This window comes from Lepidothrix coronata, unplaced genomic scaffold (genome assembly GCF_001604755.1).
Source record: "Lepidothrix coronata isolate B3197 unplaced genomic scaffold, Lepidothrix_coronata-1.0 Scaffold318, whole genome shotgun sequence".
Classification (NCBI taxonomy): Eukaryota; Metazoa; Chordata; class Aves; order Passeriformes; family Pipridae; genus Lepidothrix; species Lepidothrix coronata.
In genome coordinates this window covers 526,370-545,559 of record NW_016690498.1, presented here as the reverse complement: position 1 = coordinate 545,559, position 19,190 = coordinate 526,370, and the positions used below count along the sequence as shown (strand labels likewise).

Below are 19,190 nucleotides of genomic sequence, written 5' to 3'. Positions count from 1 at the left end.
AAACACTCCTGCCTTGCAATCAGGGGAGTATTTGGCCAAACCTGAGCAGAATCTTCATGCTGGAATTTCCCTCAGCATTCCTCATTGCAGTGCCAAAGCAAAACACTGGAATTAAAAATAATAAAAAGCACCACACTTAAAAAAATTCATGTCTGACAAAATTTCTGGTGTAGTTTGTTTTATTTAGTGTGCTGCAAGAGAATAGATTTATCTGTTCTGATTCACTTATTCCAGTAATAATTAGAAAGAAATTAGAGTTATTCTTTCTGTTGGATCAATTATTCATGACACAGATAATTTAAAAATTAGTTTAGTGGAAGCAACTCACTTCATTTTTGCTACCAATGAAGAAGAAATTAGCCAAATTAGTTAAAATAGCTTTGAACTCCATATTGACTAAAGCGTTTGTGCCAGAATAAAAACTCATGACATGTAAGAATGGTATAAATGATTAATCATTTTAGTTCATGGATATCTATATTTTTATTTAATTACATCTATGCATAATATAAACTGTCTGAATCCTGGGAATCCAAGCCAGAGAAGAGTCTTCTTCTGTTTAACATCCACCATGTGTTGTTTTCTTGTAGGGTTAATTTGTAAAATGTAAACCACATACCATTTGTATGCAGTGTTTGGGGCTATTTATAGCAAGTCCTGACCATCTATAATTATCCGACATTTTTATCCATAATGCCTGCATGTGACTAAAGAGACGGTTATGGAACAGACAAAACAATGCTGATTTTACAGTTGAACTTCAATTTATTTTATGTAAAACTTTTGGGAGTATTTTATGCTGCACAGAAAAGGGGAGGGATAGTCTCTACTCATAGAGCTCTGTCAAGGAGACCAAACTTATTCCCAAACAAGAATAAGCACAGGCCTCCATTTCCCCTCTGGGGACACTCTCTGTGGAGCAGAGGCTTCAGATATAGGAGCCTCTGGAGCAGGTGTGAGCCTTTCTTGACTGCTCCATGGTCGCTCATGTTTTTTCTCTCTCTCTTTGCAGAACCCTGGAGGTTTTGGTGAGTTTGAAGGAAGGCCAGTCTTTCATGTCCAGCTCGTTAACTATCACCGCTTCGGAGTGTGTAAGTAAAGACCACCACAATCCTGTGTAAAATTCCCAAATCCCGTTTCTCTTAGGGCTTGGCCATTGTGGGACCTCTCAGTGCGGGGAATCTCTGATTCCACTTCCCTGTGGAAAGCTGTGGCTTTCAAAATACTGGGAGGCTTCCCTGCCCTCAGAGCCCTGCTCACTGTAAATATAACCATGTCCCAAGGGCCAGGTGTGACACAGTCACCGGGGGTCCCATTTCAGCATGGCTTCCCTGAGTGAGGGAGGGGAGCAGAGTAGGCAGAACCTTGGGACTTCAGCCTGGGTGTGGAGGGCGGTTACAGTCCTGCAGGAGGGTACTGATGCTCAGTAACTCTGGAGCCTGAGTAACGAGTGTAGGCTCTTAACTCTGTTAATTTGGGGAGACAGGCAGTCCAAGCACAGGCTGGAGCACCCCAGTTACACTTGGGGGTAAGGCAGGGTGAACATCCTGCTGAGTCTGATCACAGGTTATGGAAAAGAGTTAAAACTGCTTCTGGGAGAAACCACACACTTGTGCAGAGAGTGACTGTTTGAACTTAGTACCTTTATACAATCAATAGATTAATACAATTTTCTAGTGTTACATGTCTGCTCTCCATTACGTGGGCAGGACAGTTGGGATTTGTGCAGGGAGACACAAGAGCCCCCAGTGTTTAACACGTGCTGTGCATGGGCACCGTGTGCCTTTAAATGTGTCTCATCTGAAGTGTGACTTGAGAGCAGCTTTCCCATCAGGCGTGGAGCACGGAGAACAGTCCCTTCTGCTCGTCAGCCTGCATTTCTCCAACAGGATTGCTTTTGCCTGTAGATCAGTAACCTAAAAGAGAAAAAATGGCATTTTTCTTCTATTCGTTTAAAACCTCAATACTGGTGCAGTAGAAATCAGAGCCTCAGTGCAGCCCTGTGGTTTGAGGAGGTAAAGCCAGACTGAGCTGGGAGCTGAAGGAACACACACTCCCCAATTCACAGTTCATAGTTTACTGGGCAACATCCCAGCCTTACACCCAAGCACGGTGACTGAGGGCAGTCACCCAGGAGCCTGCTGCAGCCCAGATGAAGACTGCCTTTACCTCAGCCCTTGCAGAGAAGGCAGCACATGGTGAGTCTGTGCCTCTGTAAGAGCTGCTGGGAGTGCAGGGAGAGGTAACAGCAAAGCCCTGATGCAGAGCAGATCAGAGTGAAGTGCTGAGCACGGCCTTCCCACTGTGCTGCTCTGTGGTCACAGCCTGCACTGGCAGGAAGCAGAGGGGTACAGATGTGCATGGGCAGGAAGAACTGCTTCTCATCAGCCCTTTTTGTCTCTTTTTGGTTTCTGCTCTTGGCCTGTGCTGCAGCGAAGGCAGCTCCACACAGGAGCTGCTGTTTCCATAGTAGCAGATGGGCAGCTCCAGAAATGGGTCACTGCTAGAACTGCTCACTAATTCTGGGAGCTGAGCAGCTGATGGCTGGCTGGGAGATGAGTTACAAGTTGCAGCCTCCCAGCAAACACACATTGCTGCAGTGAAAACAAACAAAAATACACAGCATTAGGCACTGAGGCACCCATCATACCCGTGTGCCTCACAGCACCAACCTGGTCGTGGGATACGGCTCTGTTCCACCTCCAGTACAACCCTTCTCACTGGGACAGAACTACTCACGCTGTACTCCAGCCTCAGCATTTCTCTGGGTCACTCCTTTTTTGCCACCTGAAGTCTGAATAACTTCTGTTTTCCTAAGGTTACTGTTGCGTTTCTGTCAGTATTTTTCTAAAACCCCAAGTATAGGAATAAAAGTGCCAGAGGAAGTGGGTTGGAGGTGTGGGGTGTGTGGGAGTTGGGCTGCTCAGTTCTCCATTACAAGTGTTGCTGGAAGCAGGAGCACTCCTGCAGAGTTCCAGGTTCAAACAGCACTGCTGCAGGGAGTTAGTGTGCCACACTCTGTACAGGTGTGTGGGCGATCAGCATAAAAGCCTTGGATGTGTACTGTTAGTGGAGATGCCTTAAAATCCGCCCCTCACCCCCAGTCCATACAGACCTGTGTCCTCATGGAGGAGAAGGGCACTTCTCATCCACAGGTTTAGGAGACTTCCCCTGCCTGTGTCTAATGGCTCGTTCCTTAGCAGTCAATGCACTCTCCCTTTTCGTCTAGCTTGGCCTGATTCCGATCTCAGGAGTATCAGTTTTATTTTGGTTTCATGTGAGAATGCATCCCTGACTTGAGCAGAACTAATCCTGGGCTTTGGGGTGAGTGCATGAGCCAGGCAGAGTTGTGCAGCCCGTGCTGACGCTGTCCCTGCTCTCTCTGCAGTCCAGTGGTGTGGCAGCGCTCATTGCCGTCCTCGTGCTGCTGCTGCTGGTGGCACTCGGCCTGCTCTGGTGGTTCTGGCCCCTGTGCTGCAAAGTGGTAAGTACAGACCGTGGGGAACAGCCACCACACTGGGACTCAGGGGTGGGAAACACAGATCCTGCAGGAAACAGGGGAGCAACACGGGACGTGAGCCAGCTGGGGTGGGGGGCTTGTGACAGGCAGGAAGGGGATGGGGAGACCAGCCCCAGCACTGGGGCTGTGCTCTGGACAGAGCCCCTGCCTGCCTGTGAGCTGCACGTGTGGGAACCAGCACCAGCATGGTGCTGTTCCTGGAGATGGGGTGACCACAATGGTGTGCAGATGTTACCCTGAAATCAAGGACCAATTTAAAAGTGCTGTCACTTAAATTGGTATTTGTAGTCCATTATGGGCTCACAAGTTGGAAATCCCTTATCGTCTTCATAATCCCTGCACACATCCATCTCTTTATCCGAGTGTGCTCTCTATCCTCACCCCAGCAGCAGCAGTGCTCAGCACTGACTCCTGCCATTCCTTGGTGGGGGGTTTAAATGGGGAAAGTTTATTATTCATCCAGCTCAACGACAGCACAGAGGACTTGGGAAGTAGAGATTGCTTCCGGGCTGGTCTGTATTCCTGGTCTTGTCTGGGGCCTGTGGAATGTGGGGCAGAGAGGAACTGGCCTTCTCACCTGACCATGTGCAGCTCCCATAATCCGGGGGGTCCGTGGGGCCCCAAGATGTCTGAGGGCAGGAAGTCCTCAGCCTCCATCTGCACCCTCACGGTCCGGGGCTCCTGAGACGAGAACAATGACCTCTTCTGTAATAAAAAGCCTCTCTCGTGTCTCGTTCTCCACGGCACAGGCCCAACATCAGAAATACAGGGCGGTTTCTGTCAGTCACTTTTCTCCCACTTTATATCATGAGCCTTGCTGTGGAAAAGGAACACTGGAAATCAGTAAGAAGAAAGTTTCCTATTTTCATAATTTAAAATAACTGCCTAACCTCGATTCACAAACCAGCTTCACATTTACTGGTTTCAAAAGCCCAAATCTTACAATAAAAGACAAACCAATGCATAGTTCTATAGTATTACTTTCCAGCCATACAAAACCACAGCACTTCAAGTGTCCATGTCCTCTGTGGTTTCCTCCCACCTCTCATGGATACTATTTGTTTCCTTAAAAGAAAAGGTAATTTTAGGCCTCTGCTACGATACTGAATTCCAAACCCACATGCTATTGCACTGAACCTACTGCCAAATACTGACCCTTTCTTTGGTCTTGCTGGCTGCTCCTTGGGTTCTTGTGCTGTGCCTCTGTTCCTGCCCCTCTCTCCTGTCCCTGAGGCTCGGACATCACCTGGAAGGGCCCCTTGTGGCTCTGCAGTCCTGGGCTTCAGGGCAGTGTCCTCAAGGAGAGGGGCAGCATTAGGCCCAGGCATGACCTGTTCTTCCTTCCTTCTGGGTCTGCTTCCCTGGCAGTGCCTGGTTTCCTGGGATAAAGGAGCAGAGGAGTCAGAATCTGACAGAAGAAAGAGGTACAGGGTGTTTGTGGGCAGAACAAGAGTCCGGAGCCAGGCGGGTGCGTTACCCCTGCCCACGGGCCGAGCTCCATCCTGGCCAGGACTCGGTCTCGGCAGCATTCTGTGCTGTGAGGCCCAGGGACACTCCCAGGGTGGGGCAGGGGGACTCCTCTTCCTTTTCCTTATTCCTCCCGCCCTTTACAGGATGTCAGTGTGACAGTTCTGTCACTCGTCCCTCGCTATGGAACATATGATCGCAGCAAGCTGGCTGCAGGCTCCGTGCTGACATCTCCTAATGCCCACATCACGGAGCGGCGGGGAAGTGTTAATGAGTGGATCAGAGGCACTGCTGCCTCAAGCACCAACTTCTTCTTTTTTTTAAAGAAATCGGCTCTTCTCCAAACTCAAACCTTCATTCTTTGCAACTCTCTAAATGAGATGGAGCCTTGCCTGGAGAGGCTGATGATAAAACAAAACGAGGAAGCAGCCCATCTCTCCATGGGGATGATAAGACAGCAGTTTTCTCAGAGGCTTCTGCATTTAAACAATCTGAATCCAGCTCAGGAAAAGTTAATTTACAATACTGTGATCTTCCTATGTGCAGTTCTGCATGCAGCTCCATGCAGAGCTGCACAGGTGCCTCAGATTTCTATTCTGTATAAACAGCTTTCTACTGATCTCACTTGGAATATCATGCAACTGAAAATAATCCTTATGTGTGCACGTGTGATTCGAGTGTGTGAGTGTGTGAGCCTGTGGAAGCATAAGGATGCAGGCATTGACATTCCAGTGCTGTCAGCGGGGTGAGGAGCTGCTATTCAAAGCAGATTATTTTCTCACACCACTGTCACTTTTAAAACAAGTTTCATTTTCTGGAGCCATTAGAAATAACAGCTAATTAATGGATTTGTTGGCTTCAAATCAGGTTTCCGCTCAAACTTCAGGGAGCTCAGGAGCTGGCACAGGTTTAGGGTCCTCTGCTCAGGGAGTCAAGCAAAAGCTGCCACTGACTGTTGCCTTTGGAAGCCACAGAGAAGTCAACAAGTCAGGTTTCCCTTGATTCTCTGGGCTGGAAATTGTGATTCCTACATTCCAATAGGCACAGGGCCCATGGGAACTCCATCCCACACCATGGAGAGGTTTGCTGGGCAAAGCCACCTGTGCTCAGACTGCAAGGTTTCAGAGTAACACAGCTATAGAAAGCAGAGTGACAATGCCACTTCATGTGGATTTATATAAATCTGCTGCCTAGGAGGTCTTTCCTCTGTGCAGCTTGCAGGCTTGGCAGAGAAATAAATTACTGGAGATAATGGTTAGAGACAGTCAAAAGGGAAATAAGGACAGGAATTAAGTGAGATAAGGTGGCCCTTCATAGAGCAAAAGTCCTGTTTTACCATTTCCAGTCTCTGAATTGACTTGGAAAATCCTGCTCAGCATCCAGGTATCTCTCAGGAATGTTTCACTAATTAAACAATTGATTTCTGCTAAGTAATCTGGAAACTCCTGATGAGTGGGAAGAAAAAGTATGGAGAACTATTTAAAGAAAAATAATTTCTGGCAAGTTTTTGCAACATCATAGCAGCAAACAGAAGTGTGGTTAAAATCCATAGCTGACTTTCCAATCTGCCCAAAGCGCTCTGAGCCTGCCTTATGAACAATTCCATATCTTAAACCTGGAGTGCTGTGGAGAACTGGTTCCAAGAGTGCCACGACTTAGTTCTCCTACTGAGCAGAATTCCTGTATGTAGTGCTAAAAGTCCATAGCTTGTTAAGGCAGTAACCAGTAACTGTCTTGGTGGCACTGTGAGTTAAAATGTAAATCAAGACAGAAAAGTCTTGATTATTGGTCATGAAAAATTTGTTTCTTTCATGTATTATGCTGACCATCTCTGCAGTGATGTTGTTTATAGGCAGTGGTAAATTAAAGTTCTATAATTAATAGCACAGAGTGGATAAAATAAGGCATATTTCAATTAAGGTACTTAATCCTGTCTGTATTAGGAGATTTAGGTGTTTGTCAGCATGGACAGTTTTAGGTGTGTTTGTATCATACAAAGGCATAGCAGAAACAGACTCCTTTATATTCATGGGGTAGTTTTTAGTCATTTCTAGGCAATATTCAAGCCCAAAAAAATGACTTGATGTCACCAAAGTACTTATTTTTAGCTTAGACACCTGCTTTTCTCGTGGAGGAACAGCTGTGAGTTCAGTTTTCACCTGAATCACTGAAGGGGGTCCCTGCCTCCCTCTACCCTACCGAGACTGTCAGTGCTGGGAACTCCCTGAGCTTTACAGTGTGGATGTGACAAAGGGAACAGGAAGAGGCTGAAGGGAGAGATTTAAATAAAGAGGTGTAAGAGATGATCCTGGCAGCAGTGCCAAAAGCGTTGGAGCACGACTCCATTGCAGGCCCTGCACAGTCAGGAGCTGCAGGCCTCAGTTGTGAGAGCTGCGGAAGCGTCTGGGACGTCCAGAGGTGAAGCCTGAGCTGCCAGAAAGCATTTCACACTTGTCACTGGGCCAGAGACTACCCAGCAGCATGGCAGCAGCAGCAGCAGCAGCTTGGCCCACGGCCACGCAGGCCCTCACACAGGCCTCGGATGCTCTTCCTCCGGGATCGCTAATGAACTCCATGGGGTCTCGGCACTGGCTGTTACTGAGAGTGGCTGAGGCTCATCCGGCCAGGAAGCGCAGTGGCAGACACGTCTGCCCAGAGTGTCTGCAGGCCAGGGATGGCATGTTCTGTCAGATGGATGGTGTTAATTTCCAGAAGGCCTTGGTGGTCAATGCCCTGGGGACCAGGCAGTGCCAGCTGCCAGTTTGGCAGCAGACATGGGGGGCATGGGTGGAAACAGTTCACTCTTACCATGTGCTCTTGCCTTTTGGCCGCTGCCAGTGCAGCTCCTTACGCTTCTCTATGTTTGGCTCTTTCAGGTCATCAAGGATCCCCCTCCACCTCCATCAGCCCCGAAAGAGGTACAGTCTGATGGTTCTAATCTCATCACACTGCTTACATGGAGCCACTCCCGTGCTTCCCTGCACTCTGTGCATCCAGCACCCTTGTCTGGGTGCTGCTGAGAACGTGGTGGCCAAAGTCCAGGTCTCTGCTCTGTCTCAGCTCAGTGTGGCCTGAATTAAGGCCCATAGCGACAGAGACATTTAGAGCCTTTATCCCAAAATAGTTGGACATTGTTTTCTCATTCTGCAGTGCGAGCAGAAAGATTGAATCACCCTTGTACAACATCTAAAGATTCATGTAGGACTTGAGCAGCATTTTCCCCCAGCTTTGGTATTCCAGACACTAAGAACCTTCACAAGGGGATTTCTCTCCCACCTAGGAGCAATAATGCACTGGTGGTGCACTCTGCTGGTGTTTGTGCCCCTTTCACACCCAACAGCGGCAAACTTAGTCTCTGTGAACTCCAGTGAAAGATACTGAAAAGACATTTAGTGTGTGTGTGTAGGTATCTTTTTGAAGTAAATATCATCTGAATGTACTGACAGGAAGAAGAACAGGAGCCCTTGCCTACCAAGAAGTGGCCTACAGTGGATGCTTCCTACTACGGTGGAAGAGGAGTTGGGGGAATTAAGAGGATGGAGGTTGGTATAATCTGGTGATCACCCTCAAACCCGAGCTCTCTGAGGCTGCAAGTGTGGAAACAAAGACTGAAAGTGTACTGAAAATACAAGGCCATGATGTGTGCCTGTCTTCCCACTGGCATAAGCCCTGGAAAATTCTTTACCATATCGAGCAATTTTGACCTTGCCTCTGAAAGAACAGCTTTCAGTAGTTCCATTTGACTGGGACTTTTAATAGCTGCCTCAAGACATGCTCTTTCCATCAAGCTAATGAGAAAGAGAGAGTGAGAGCCTTTTCTGCATGTTTTGGAAGGAATTACAGCGAAACATAAGTCCCCCAAGTGTGGGCCAGCCAAATGCGCTGACAATGGTGACGCTGAGGAGAGGCTTGATCTCAGAGGGACTCGCAGCGACAACAGTGCCTGTCTTTGAAGAGACATGATAGCATCATGTTAATTAAAACAGAATGAAGAATGTGCATCCTTATGGGCACATCCTTATGGCAGGTTTTATAGTCAAGTCAGCCTCTATGGAATGTGCAAAGCACTTTTTAACTGCAGTCCAGGAAGCTGTCTCTCTCTGAAACACCCACCTAGGCCATCCTGAGGTGTCTTGATGAAACTTTAAAGGTATTGGCCTGAGAATCAGTTTTGCTCTAGATCTTTTTAAATGCAGCAGCAGAACATGCAGGTTTGAAGCTGTGTTGCTTATATGCATTTCCTTCAGCAGTTCAGAATTGCTAATTTAGAAGAGCTTCAGATTTCACAAAAAAACCATTTTGTGCAGTGTTTTTCAGAGGCAAACTAGCAAATGCTTTCCAACACTAAGAATTACAAGTCTGGATTTCTGAGGGGAGCCATGATAGGCTCCAGAAGGGGTTCCAGGGTTTAAGCCATTCCAGTCTGTAAATGCGATCTCACACAATGGAACAGAAACCTGACAGAAACCTCCTCAACACAAGTAAAATCAGGACCACACAGAAATGCATGTTCAGCCCATGGCAAAAATACAATGAGAACAGAACATTATGCTTAGGTTAGAAAAGCTTTTCATCTGTGGTAGGAATTTTGTGAAGGACTAAGGGCTAAAGATGTGAACCATCTGAAACTGGTGCCAGTGCAGTCCCGGGACTTTGAAGGGCCCCCGTTCTGTGGGGCTGTGGTGCTGTCCCTCTCTGGCACCCCAGAGCACCGACAGGTTTGGTTGGCACCGCATGGTGAGTGACTCAGGGTTTGACTGGGGAGCTTCACCTCTGCCCTGCAGTGTCGGTGACAGGGGCTTGGGAAACGGGCTCAGTTCAGGCTGCTGGGAGAGCAGGACAGGCCTCACACCTCTCCCTGGCTCGGGAGAGCATGCAGGGCGGAGAAGAGAGAGAAAGCAAACACAGTTCAAAGGAGGTCATTCCTCACCTGGCAGATAGAGATGGTTTCTGTGCTGTGGCCAGCAACAAAACTGCTGCACTAGTCATGACATTTCTTCCCTGTTTGCAGTCTGTGTGGCAACACAGTTGTCTGGTTTTCACTGCTTCTCTGTCCTCTGTTCTTCTGCTGTTCCTCCAGCAACTTGATTGCTCTGGCAGCTTCCCTGCATGGAGAAAAGGAGTAAATGATCCAGCACCCTTCTCCTTACTGCTCCTATATTTCCTTTTGGGGCAGTTACCCATCCACTCCTGCCTTCCCCACTAGCTTCACTCCTCTGTGGCAGTCCCACAGCTTAGGCAGTGCTGTTTGCTCTTCTTGCTCTGTCTTTTGGCATTGCTTTAAAGTTTTGTGATGGCATTGCCAGACCCCACTCATTACAGTCAATACATTTTATGTCAAAATTGGATTGTCAGACTTCACCAATCCTGGTTTCCTCTGGGTGAAGTGGCTTTAATCTGAAGGAGAAGGTAATTTTATCAGTGAGGGATCCACCTTCTATCTCTAAGTGGTTTTAACGGTGTTTAAAATACATTCTAACAACCACGTAACAACCACCATTGATCACAGTGAAAGACACAAGTGTTTGAGATTTTCCTTGCAGGCCAGATCATAGCAAATAGCATGATTATAGAAAGCCTTGCTGAAATAATCCAGGCCAGTTTCACGAAGGACTTTCGAACTCCTGCCATAGCTTTTAGCTGTTCCTTGTGGGCTGAGAGGGGAACAGCCTTGTCTAGGCTTGTTTCTTTGCTCAGTACAGCAAACATACCTGCTCAGATTGCTGTATGATGCTTCCAGTCACAAGGTGAAATAGGATTCCTTCAGCAAGACAGATCATCTCGTAGAGGGAAGGTTTTCCCTGTATTTCCGCTGCAGAGCGCAGTGAGTACAGCCTTATGGAAGTGGGAATACCTGCTTGTATGCCCAACCGAGATAACACAGGTTTCCTTCTCTCTGAACTCTTTGTATGTATTTTATATACTTGCAGCAGTGATTAAAATACACATTGCTACATGTTCTACATGCACTTAGGCCGGTTAGACTACTCACCTGCATTTCTCCAGTATGTATGTTCCTGCAGAATAACGTGGAAATCTGAGCAGGTTCAAGGAGCTTCTGCTCAAATGTGCCCAAGCATCACCTTTGATCTACACTGGGGTTCTCAACAAACACTCTGGGTTAGGAAACATGGCTGACAGAAATGTCAGCTCTGATCAGTGCCAGATTAAGGTCTGGTATTTTAGGATAAATCAGAACCGGAAATGAGATTTTTACATCCTTAATTAGAGAAGCTTCCCAGATTCCCTTTCTCCTGTACAGCCGGTGTGAGGCATGGTGGAATTTTCTTTCAGAATTTTTCTTGACTTTTCACCACTGAGAGACTCATTTACAAATATATTTAACTAAGAATAATGAAGAGGTAATGTTTTCCTCAGTACTTCCCCTCCTGTTTATCCAGAACTTCTTCCAAATTTATCCCTCTGTTACTTGCAGCATTTCCCTGCCCTGTGCATGCAGTGCACTCACACCTGAACTCTGCCTTTCCTCAGGTGCGCTGGGGTGACAAAGGCTCCACGGAAGAAGGGGCCAGGTTGGAAAAAGCAAAGAATGCTGTGGTGAAACTCCCAGAAGAACCAGAAGAACCTTTTCACCCTAAACCACCTAAACCAAAGCCTACCTCACCAGCCATGCAGCAGAAGTGGTACACGCCAATCAAGGTAATCTTTACAGTCCTTGGTATGATTTAGTATAAAGGCTGGATTCTGTCTGTCTTGCCAGCCTTACGCAGGCTGAACTGTACAGTATTTTCCAAGTGTTCCCATTCAAGTGTGATGTGCTATTCTCAAAGGGAACACCTACTCAGCATGAATGGCAGGAGCAGTTTTTAGCCCTAAATGCAGTACTTGATCATTACTGCCACATTCTGTTTGCCTTCCCCCAGAAAGGGACATATTGTACAGTGAGAGCATTAAAAACTATGAGGGCTTCCTTGGCATTTGGTTTATCTCAAAGTAGAGCTAATTAAGCCCAAAACTACACAATTTATAGCTGTTAACACTAAGTTTTAAACATGCATACTCATTACAAACCAAGAAAAGCAAAAAATTACATAAAATAATGTAATGGAAGAAATCTGACGGAAAGTGAATCGTTTTTCCTGGCTCATAATAACAGTGCCCTGAGTCACCTGCAAACCCGTCACATGCGCTTCTGACATACTGAGGGTGGGTCTGTAAATACCTTGCTTTAAGAGGTAAGAGCAGAGAACACACAGGTGTAGCAGGGAGCAGGGATACTTCTGTCTTCTCAACTCCCTGTCAGTCCTTTCTGACCCCCAGCAAGCCTGAAGCCATGTTGTCCAGACACACAGGCAAGCCCTGGAACCATCCATGTGGAGCAGGACGTTCCTGACTCGCAGCAGAGCTGGTGTGTGTCCTGCCCAACAGGGCCCGAGTATGTGCTGTAAAACAAGCACACACACGTGGGATAAACTCTATATGGACATGTGGCAATCAAGTCCAAGCCACGGCAGACCGAGCACAACTCCTAGATGGCTCCGAGCAGGGAGCAGGTGCGTTAGGCGAGTGCCCTTCCTGGCATTCCAGGTGGGCAGGAGCAGCACCGCAGCGTGCTGTGGGTGACGCAGCCCAGGCTTACACTGTGCTGACCTGGCTGTGTCCTGGCAGTCGGTGTCCCTGGGATCCCTGTGGCCAGTCCCGGTGCAGGTGAGGTGTGCTCCCCGCTGACAGACGCCCGTGCTGTCTCCGCAGGGCCGGCTTGACGCGCTGTGGGCGCTGCTGCGGCGGCAGTACGACAGAGTCTCGCTGATGCGGCCCCAGCAAGGAGACGAGGTTGGTGTGTGGCGCGGGGCGGGCAAGGGACGGCTGGGCTGGGCAGCTCTGGGCACGGCAAGAGACAGACAAAAGTGTGGCACTGCAGGAAAGTAACACACTGGGCAATCACTGCAGTGAGAGGTGCATCACACTGGCCTGCAGACATGGCACCAATGCAGATCTCCCAAAGGCAGAGGGAATGGTGGTGGGAGCTGGAAAACAGCAACACAGCCCACACCTCATGCAGGGTAATAACTCTGTGCAGACACCCAAATCTCTCTCAGAACCAGCTGGCTGTAAGAGCAGAGGCTGCCTATCAGCATGCTAAAACTGGATCAAATTTATGTGACACCGGTAACATCCATGCAAGTTACTTCCTGGAGGTTTGCACTTCCATACCAAAGGCACCTTTCACAGAACAAAAGGTGAGGAAATGTGTTTCTCAGACCATCCTTTCTCCTGAGACACTTGTGACCCTGGAAAAAGAGGCCTCCCCCAAAGGCTGCTCTGATGGGGATGCAGAGCTGCTGTTTGCACCTTTGATAGTGAAGTGAGGCCAGACTGGGTATTTCTGATGGCTGGTCCTTAGAAGATTATCACTTTGAATGTCAGCAGTTATCTTGGGGACTGATTGATCACCAAGGCATTTCACATCTCCTGGGATCACTCAGCTTGCTGGTTGTGGCACCTGGGAAGAGCCACAGGAACAAATGCTTCCCTTTAAATGGGATGGCAAGAGATCACAATCACAAGTACCACAGAGCACAAGTGTGCAGGAACCTTGTTTATGCAACATACAACATAAAGGTGACATAAAAGAATGAGAGGGGTTAAGGGGGAGGAGTTACCTATGGTAGAATGGGAGGTAATGAGAATTTTGATTATTTTCCTGGTATGAAGTTCAGTGCTGTTGTAAAGGAAGAAAAGGTGAGAATTAATTAAGACAACTGGTGGAAGCAGCAGAATGGCCAAGTGTTAGCATTCTTACCTTGGCTAGTTATTCACTGTATACATGAAGGATGCGTGTGACATGGAGCAGCATTAACAACAGCGAATCTACACACCAAATACCTGGCACAATACAGTTTAACAGGTAAACTCAATGTAAACAGGAACACAGCAGAAGTGGTGCCTGAAAAGGCTAAAAAAAGTGTCAGTCGGGCCCTGTTTTGGGGATTTCTGACCCTAAAAGGCAGGGAATTACTGTAAGGATTGCCTTTAGAGAAGGCTTTGCTGAGCCATTGTGCAGTCAGACACCTGACTTCTCTGGGCCTGACAGGAGGAACACTGGCTAGCACCCTGGTTTGTGGAAAACAGAGAGACAGCTCTTAGAAAAAGGAGTGGGATTTGTACTAACCAAATGGTGGGTCGGGTGTGACCTGTGGCACTGCAAGAGTGCCGTTTCTGTCTGCATGGTGTTGAGTATCTTAGGGAAAAAATGACATATTTTTCCTTGCTCCTAAGGTGCTGGGTAGGGATGCCATGGTGCACCCCTGAGTTTGTGTCAGTGCACGTGTGTGCTCGGCGAGACACGCAACACTTACCTTGGAAACAGCAGTCATGGAGTTGTTCTATTTAATCTTCCTTCTTTTACTGTTGAAGAACTCAGTACTTCCATTTGTAGAAGAATTCATTGCTGAATTTGAGTCCTTGATCAAGCAGTTGCAATTTAGGCATGAAGTATCAAAGCAGAGCAAGCTGTTCCTGCCTCCCTGTCCTGTCCCACTGGTGCCACGTGCCCGGCGGTGCCGAGGGTGGCTCGGAGCACGTGCTGCTCTGGGAGGCTCTGATGGTGGCTGAAGTCCTCCGAGCCACGCTGTTTGAGGCAGGCACGGCACAGGTGCGAGCGGGCAGGTTGTGGGCACAGCTGTGGCGGGCCCGGCGCCGTGGGAGCGCGGGCGGCGGCAGCTGCAGAAGCGCGTGGGGCAGGTCGGGGCGGCGCGGGGCCCGGGGGCCCGAACACCAAAGGTAGCGTGGGGTGGACACAGCTGCGCTCCCCAGCTCGCCTCAGGCACAAACACAGATCCAATGCAGGCTGCCTGTGCTGGGGCTGAGGACACGCAGCCACTTCAGAGACAGCTGCACGCCGCGGCAGCTGCCGCCGAGCTCCCGGCGAGGCACAGGGACAGCAGGTACGGAGCGAGGTCCCCACAAACTGCCTCCATTTAAGCCACCAATGCTTTTGAAGGGCTCCCATCAAACAGAGCGAGTCCGCAGCAGGAGATTTCGGCTGCAGAGCCATGTGTTGTTTTCTGCACTAACAAGGTAATTTATAAATGATGCATTACCCTGCGTCCATGCTCCTAGCTAGACTTTCTTCTTTTTTTTATTAAAGGGGCAAAGAAGACTAAGCCACAGCAGTTTGGGGTACTCTCATAAACCAGTTCAGCGTCTAGGGGTCTGTACCAAACCCCTCTTCCCAGGAGTCTAGGGCTGCCTGGGAACACAGCCTCACGCAGAGTCACAGCATCAGCCCCAGGGTTCTGGTCTTTCCTCTAAATCCTTGTATTTATTTTCCAACTCATAGTTTAGCACCAAAAGGTGATCAGGGTTCTGGATTCTTTGAGCTTGTCGCAATACGATGGTGGCTGAGACTCTGATCCTGTGTGCATTTATGCACACAAATTTTTAAGTCCACAAATAGCCTGTGGCAGTTGTAGTGAAGATTTTGCCCTATCAGGGTGCAAATAGGTGCAACGGGTAAAAAGGGAAAAAGGATTATAGCTCATTCTGAAAGAATCAGAATAGAGTAGAAGTGAGGAATGCTTTCAGCTGGTACTTTCATGTACAAAACAGCCTATTAAAAAGGAAAACACTTGTACTTGTTTTTAGTTTTAAGCCTATTAGTATTTGCTTTAAAGGTTCTTTGCAGTTAATGGGTACAGAGTTAACACAAACATCTGTTTAAACTGTTACTTTCTGAGCATCTCTGCATTACACAAAAGCATTATATTCTGCATGGTGACTGCCACCAGCACTACCTGCAGTGTGAGAGACACTGACAGCGCTGAGTCCTCTGAGGTGGGGACATGTCACCAGTTACCTTTGTGGTTCTTCTGCACTTCCTCCTCTAGTTTCCTTTTTAATCACTGCAAAATGGTGAAATGCACAGAGAAATAACAAGTTATCTTTAGTATGTTCATATCAAGTAATCTCGGAGAAAGATTACTGTAGCTGCTTACAGGTAGTGCACTTCCCAGACTGAAAATCTAAGTGCCCCAGCAGTAACTGATGTTACAGTGGAAGAATCAGTTCACTTCTTGTTCAGTGGTAGTTTGGTGGTGTGTATTCAGTGAAAAGGGGAAATTATTATGCTCAAGAAATTGTCGACTGAGGGTTTTAAAAAAGAAACTTCAGTAGCACTTAGCCAAGTCAATGTTTACATTGGATCTTCTAAATTGCTGCAATTGCAAGGAGATGCAAAACTAAGTATGAGAAGGAAGCTGGAGCACCACTTTCCCTTAAATGTTTCCTGCTAAAATATTGCCACTGCCATTTGTTAAGTGGTTATTTGTTTGTATAGACTGGAGAGCTTAACTGGCACAAAAATGTCTCTTAAACTTCCAGAATAGACCTGTATTACTGTTAAAATTCTTCAGTTCACAGTTAGAGCAAGTGGAGGAAAGCACCTGTAAGAGTATTCCTTTCTGTCTGCCCTGTTCAGCCAGAGTTCAGGATTGGTCCCCAGCACAAAGTGATGCATCCTGATGAGTGAAGCACTGCACTAAATACCAGAAAATATTTGTCCTGTGGCCTCCCTAAAGGAAAAAAGTCCTCTTCTGTGGAAGACACACCCGCCCCTTTAGTTAAAATAGTGACTGACAGGCAAGAGATTAACACAGTTATCAATCATGAATTTACCAGAGTTCTGTTGTGCTGAAGGGCCAAAAGAAGCCTGGATCCGAACCATGTGGATAGCAGTGCTTCCTCCAGAGGGATGCTCCTGGTCAGTGGAATCATGGCCTCACCCTGTGACCTGGGCTGAGGCTGCCCTCAGGAGGGTCCGGCCTGGTGGCATCATAGGTGCTCATCCCGGCAGGAGTGGCTCTTCTCATAGAAGCTGGGTTTGCTGTCAGTCCGTGGAAGTGGGAGGGACCATCCTGCTGAAGAGAGGATGTTGTGCTGGTGTCAGGAAAAACAGGGATATTTTCCAAACTACATAGGCAGCTGCTCTTGGCACTGCCTTTCTTGGTGCAGATGAGTCTGCTGCTCTCTTTAAAGGAGCCTTCGGGACTCATCCCTCTGTGAACACTGGTAGGAGTGAGAGGAGGAACAAACAAAGCTGCTGGTCGGTTCTGAGGCCATGGCAGCACAAGGTGGTGCCCATGGAGAAAGGAACATCAGTGCTGGCTGGAGCACGGATGTGCCAAAGCTGTCACACACCTTCCTGCCACTGCACGGGCAGTGCAGCCCGCCAGGCTGAGCTGAAGGAAACCTTTCTGTGGGCAGGGCAGGGGCTGGTAATCACGGTGTGTTTCACTGCGTGAAACAGGGAACAGACATTTTATTTCTTAATTCCTCATAACACCCTTTTTGTGGAGCGGGTTGCAGGAGAGACTGATACACCAGGCCTGTGCCCCTACCCAGATTATTCCTCCCCATGAACTGCCAAGGCAGGGCAGCTGTCCGAGCGGCTGGCTGGGATTTGGGAATGGCTGCTGAGCTAATCTCCAGGCTTTGCAGATGAAGGAGGCAGCAGATAACAGGATTAAAGTTTCCCGACCCGGGGTTTTCACAGCCTGAGACGCGGGTGGAGGGGGAGACAGAATGACTTCTGTCATTAATCTTAATTGATTGCCAAGAGGTTTTTAATCTGGGTTATTAATTAGGAAGGTCCTTAACACACTGTCTACATATCAACATGAGATGCTCTTTTGGGACTTTGGGGACATATGGCCTATCTATATTTACATTCACACAATTTACACATACATACATCGCTGTATGGGCAGCCGCTCACACGGATACACTCACACGGAGAGCCGGGGAAGTGTTTGCATTCACACACTCCTCAGCGAAATGCGGTGGAAATGAAAAAACACCTTGCGCAGGGGTTACAGTCCCACCTCTGCTTATGTTGATGCCTATATTAATCCAGACCAATTCTATGTGCCATTTATCTAGATTAGCATTCAAATAGCAATCTTGGGTTTGCAGATTTAAGTGAGAGGTCCCAGCGCTTCCAGAGTGACCTGGGTTGTTTTGAAAGGTTCAAACTGTGGTTCGACGGCCATTTGGGGGAGATCAGTACAAACACTTGATAAAACAGGGACAGGTGATGATGGAAGTAAGTGACCAGAGCCAGAGAGGCTCTGGGATGGGAGACAGTGACAGAATGAGGTGAACAGAACTAGGCTGGTTTTCCTGAGACTTCACCAGGCTCTGCTCCTCTAACCAACAGCAAAAGCATGTGAAAACACCTTGGAAATACTATTTTTAGAAAGCAAGAGTTTCTGTATCACCTGGCAGGTGTGGTGTCACCTGCCAGAGCTGTGGCAGCCCCAAGCTCGCCCACTCACTCAGGGTGAGCTGGAGTTCAGAGGATGCTCAGAGGTGCCCACCCAGACCCTCCCTGTCCCAAATGGGGACTCAAGAGCCTGCAAGCAGTTGCACATGTTAGTCCTTTTGTGCATGCACATTTTCTCATCAGCTTTAATACAACCTTAGCCAAAAGAAGGCAGGCTGTTCCCTTACAGCTCTTCAAAAGCTGGGAAGGACCACAGCACACATGCTGCTGGATGTGACAGCTACATAGCAGGGGCAGACAGTGGGGAGAGAAAGAAGAGCGCTCAAAAATTATATTTATTGCTTCTGGTCTTTTTACTGTAGTCCTATAATTCAAAGTTATTTTTGTTCTGAAATCAGTTTTTGCATGTCTAAGTCCGTTCTGAACTATGGATCCATAAAGCCTTAACAAAAAGCCCTGAACATTTTAGTTGCTGACATTTTAAACTGGCTGAGTCTTACTCTGCCAGAACATTTCTTGACTGCTGAGCTTTCATGTGTTCTGTTACAGCCTCCTGTATTTTAAACGCAGGCTCCAAGGAAGTTAGTGCAATTAGCAGTGATTGAGTTCCTAGTGCTACTGTCACTGAGAGTCTGTGGGTGCACACAGGTCTGTCCCTGCCCAGTCACTCCAAAATCTGTAACCGGTTGTGACTGGTGGGCAAACGCTACATGAGATCAGTTCAGGTGGGCTCAGCTCCCTGCCAGGCTCCAGCCGCAGCTGGACAGGTGAGCGGGACAGGAGGAGCAGTGTCCCTGACCCGCGGACTCGGATGGGGGACACGACCCTTGGGATGGGAACACAAGCCTCTGGATGGGTGACACAGCCCTCCTCGGACAGCGCTTCCCCGCCACGGCACTGCAGGTGCTCTGAGGCTCAGGATTGCTCTTTCTTAGATCATGGTTATTTCTCATACACATT

The 19,190-nt window shown here is 48.0% G+C and overlaps 1 protein-coding gene and 2 long non-coding RNA genes across 12 annotated transcripts in view; 1 reads left to right on the top strand and 2 right to left on the bottom strand.

Moving 5' to 3' along the window:
- The window catches only part of ANTXR2 (anthrax toxin receptor 2), an 82,308-nt gene that overhangs the window by 41,142 nt on the left and 21,976 nt on the right, over positions 1-19,190 (top strand). For 2 of the 4 annotated variants that reach the window (XM_017837949.1, XM_017837953.1), the window contains exons 11-16: positions 1,013-1,091; positions 3,389-3,484; positions 7,864-7,905; positions 8,434-8,529; positions 11,480-11,647; positions 12,701-12,781. In XM_017837949.1, coding sequence (XP_017693438.1) covers positions 1,013-1,091; positions 3,389-3,484; positions 7,864-7,905; positions 8,434-8,529; positions 11,480-11,647; positions 12,701-12,781 — 562 coding nt within the window. Of the gene's footprint in view, positions 1-1,012; positions 1,092-3,388; positions 3,485-7,863; positions 7,906-8,433; positions 8,530-11,479; positions 11,648-12,700; positions 12,782-14,227; positions 14,384-19,190 lie in introns of those variants that run through there. The other 2 variants (XM_017837950.1, XM_017837952.1) reach the window with 2 other exon arrangements.
- Positions 231-12,693, bottom strand: LOC108508838. Of its 4 annotated transcripts, XR_001878522.1 has the most exons (6): positions 12,599-12,690; positions 12,171-12,390; positions 9,918-10,092; positions 4,676-4,899; positions 4,098-4,337; positions 231-1,916 (listed from the first exon to the last, which is right to left on the bottom strand). It is a non-coding gene; the product is annotated as an uncharacterized LOC108508838 (long non-coding RNA). The 4 variants fall into 4 exon arrangements; XR_001878523.1 differs by lacking the exon at positions 12,171-12,390 and having other exon boundaries at positions 12,599-12,693; XR_001878520.1 differs by lacking the exon at positions 12,599-12,690 and having other exon boundaries at positions 12,171-12,466.
- LOC108508840 overlaps positions 14,886-19,190 on the bottom strand; it is a 216,015-nt gene continuing 211,710 nt past the window's right edge. For 3 of the 4 annotated variants that reach the window (XR_001878527.1, XR_001878529.1, XR_001878530.1), the window contains exon 6: positions 14,886-16,866. This is a non-coding gene — a long non-coding RNA (uncharacterized LOC108508840). The remainder of the gene's footprint in view (positions 16,867-19,190) is intronic. The other variant, XR_001878528.1, reaches the window with a different exon arrangement.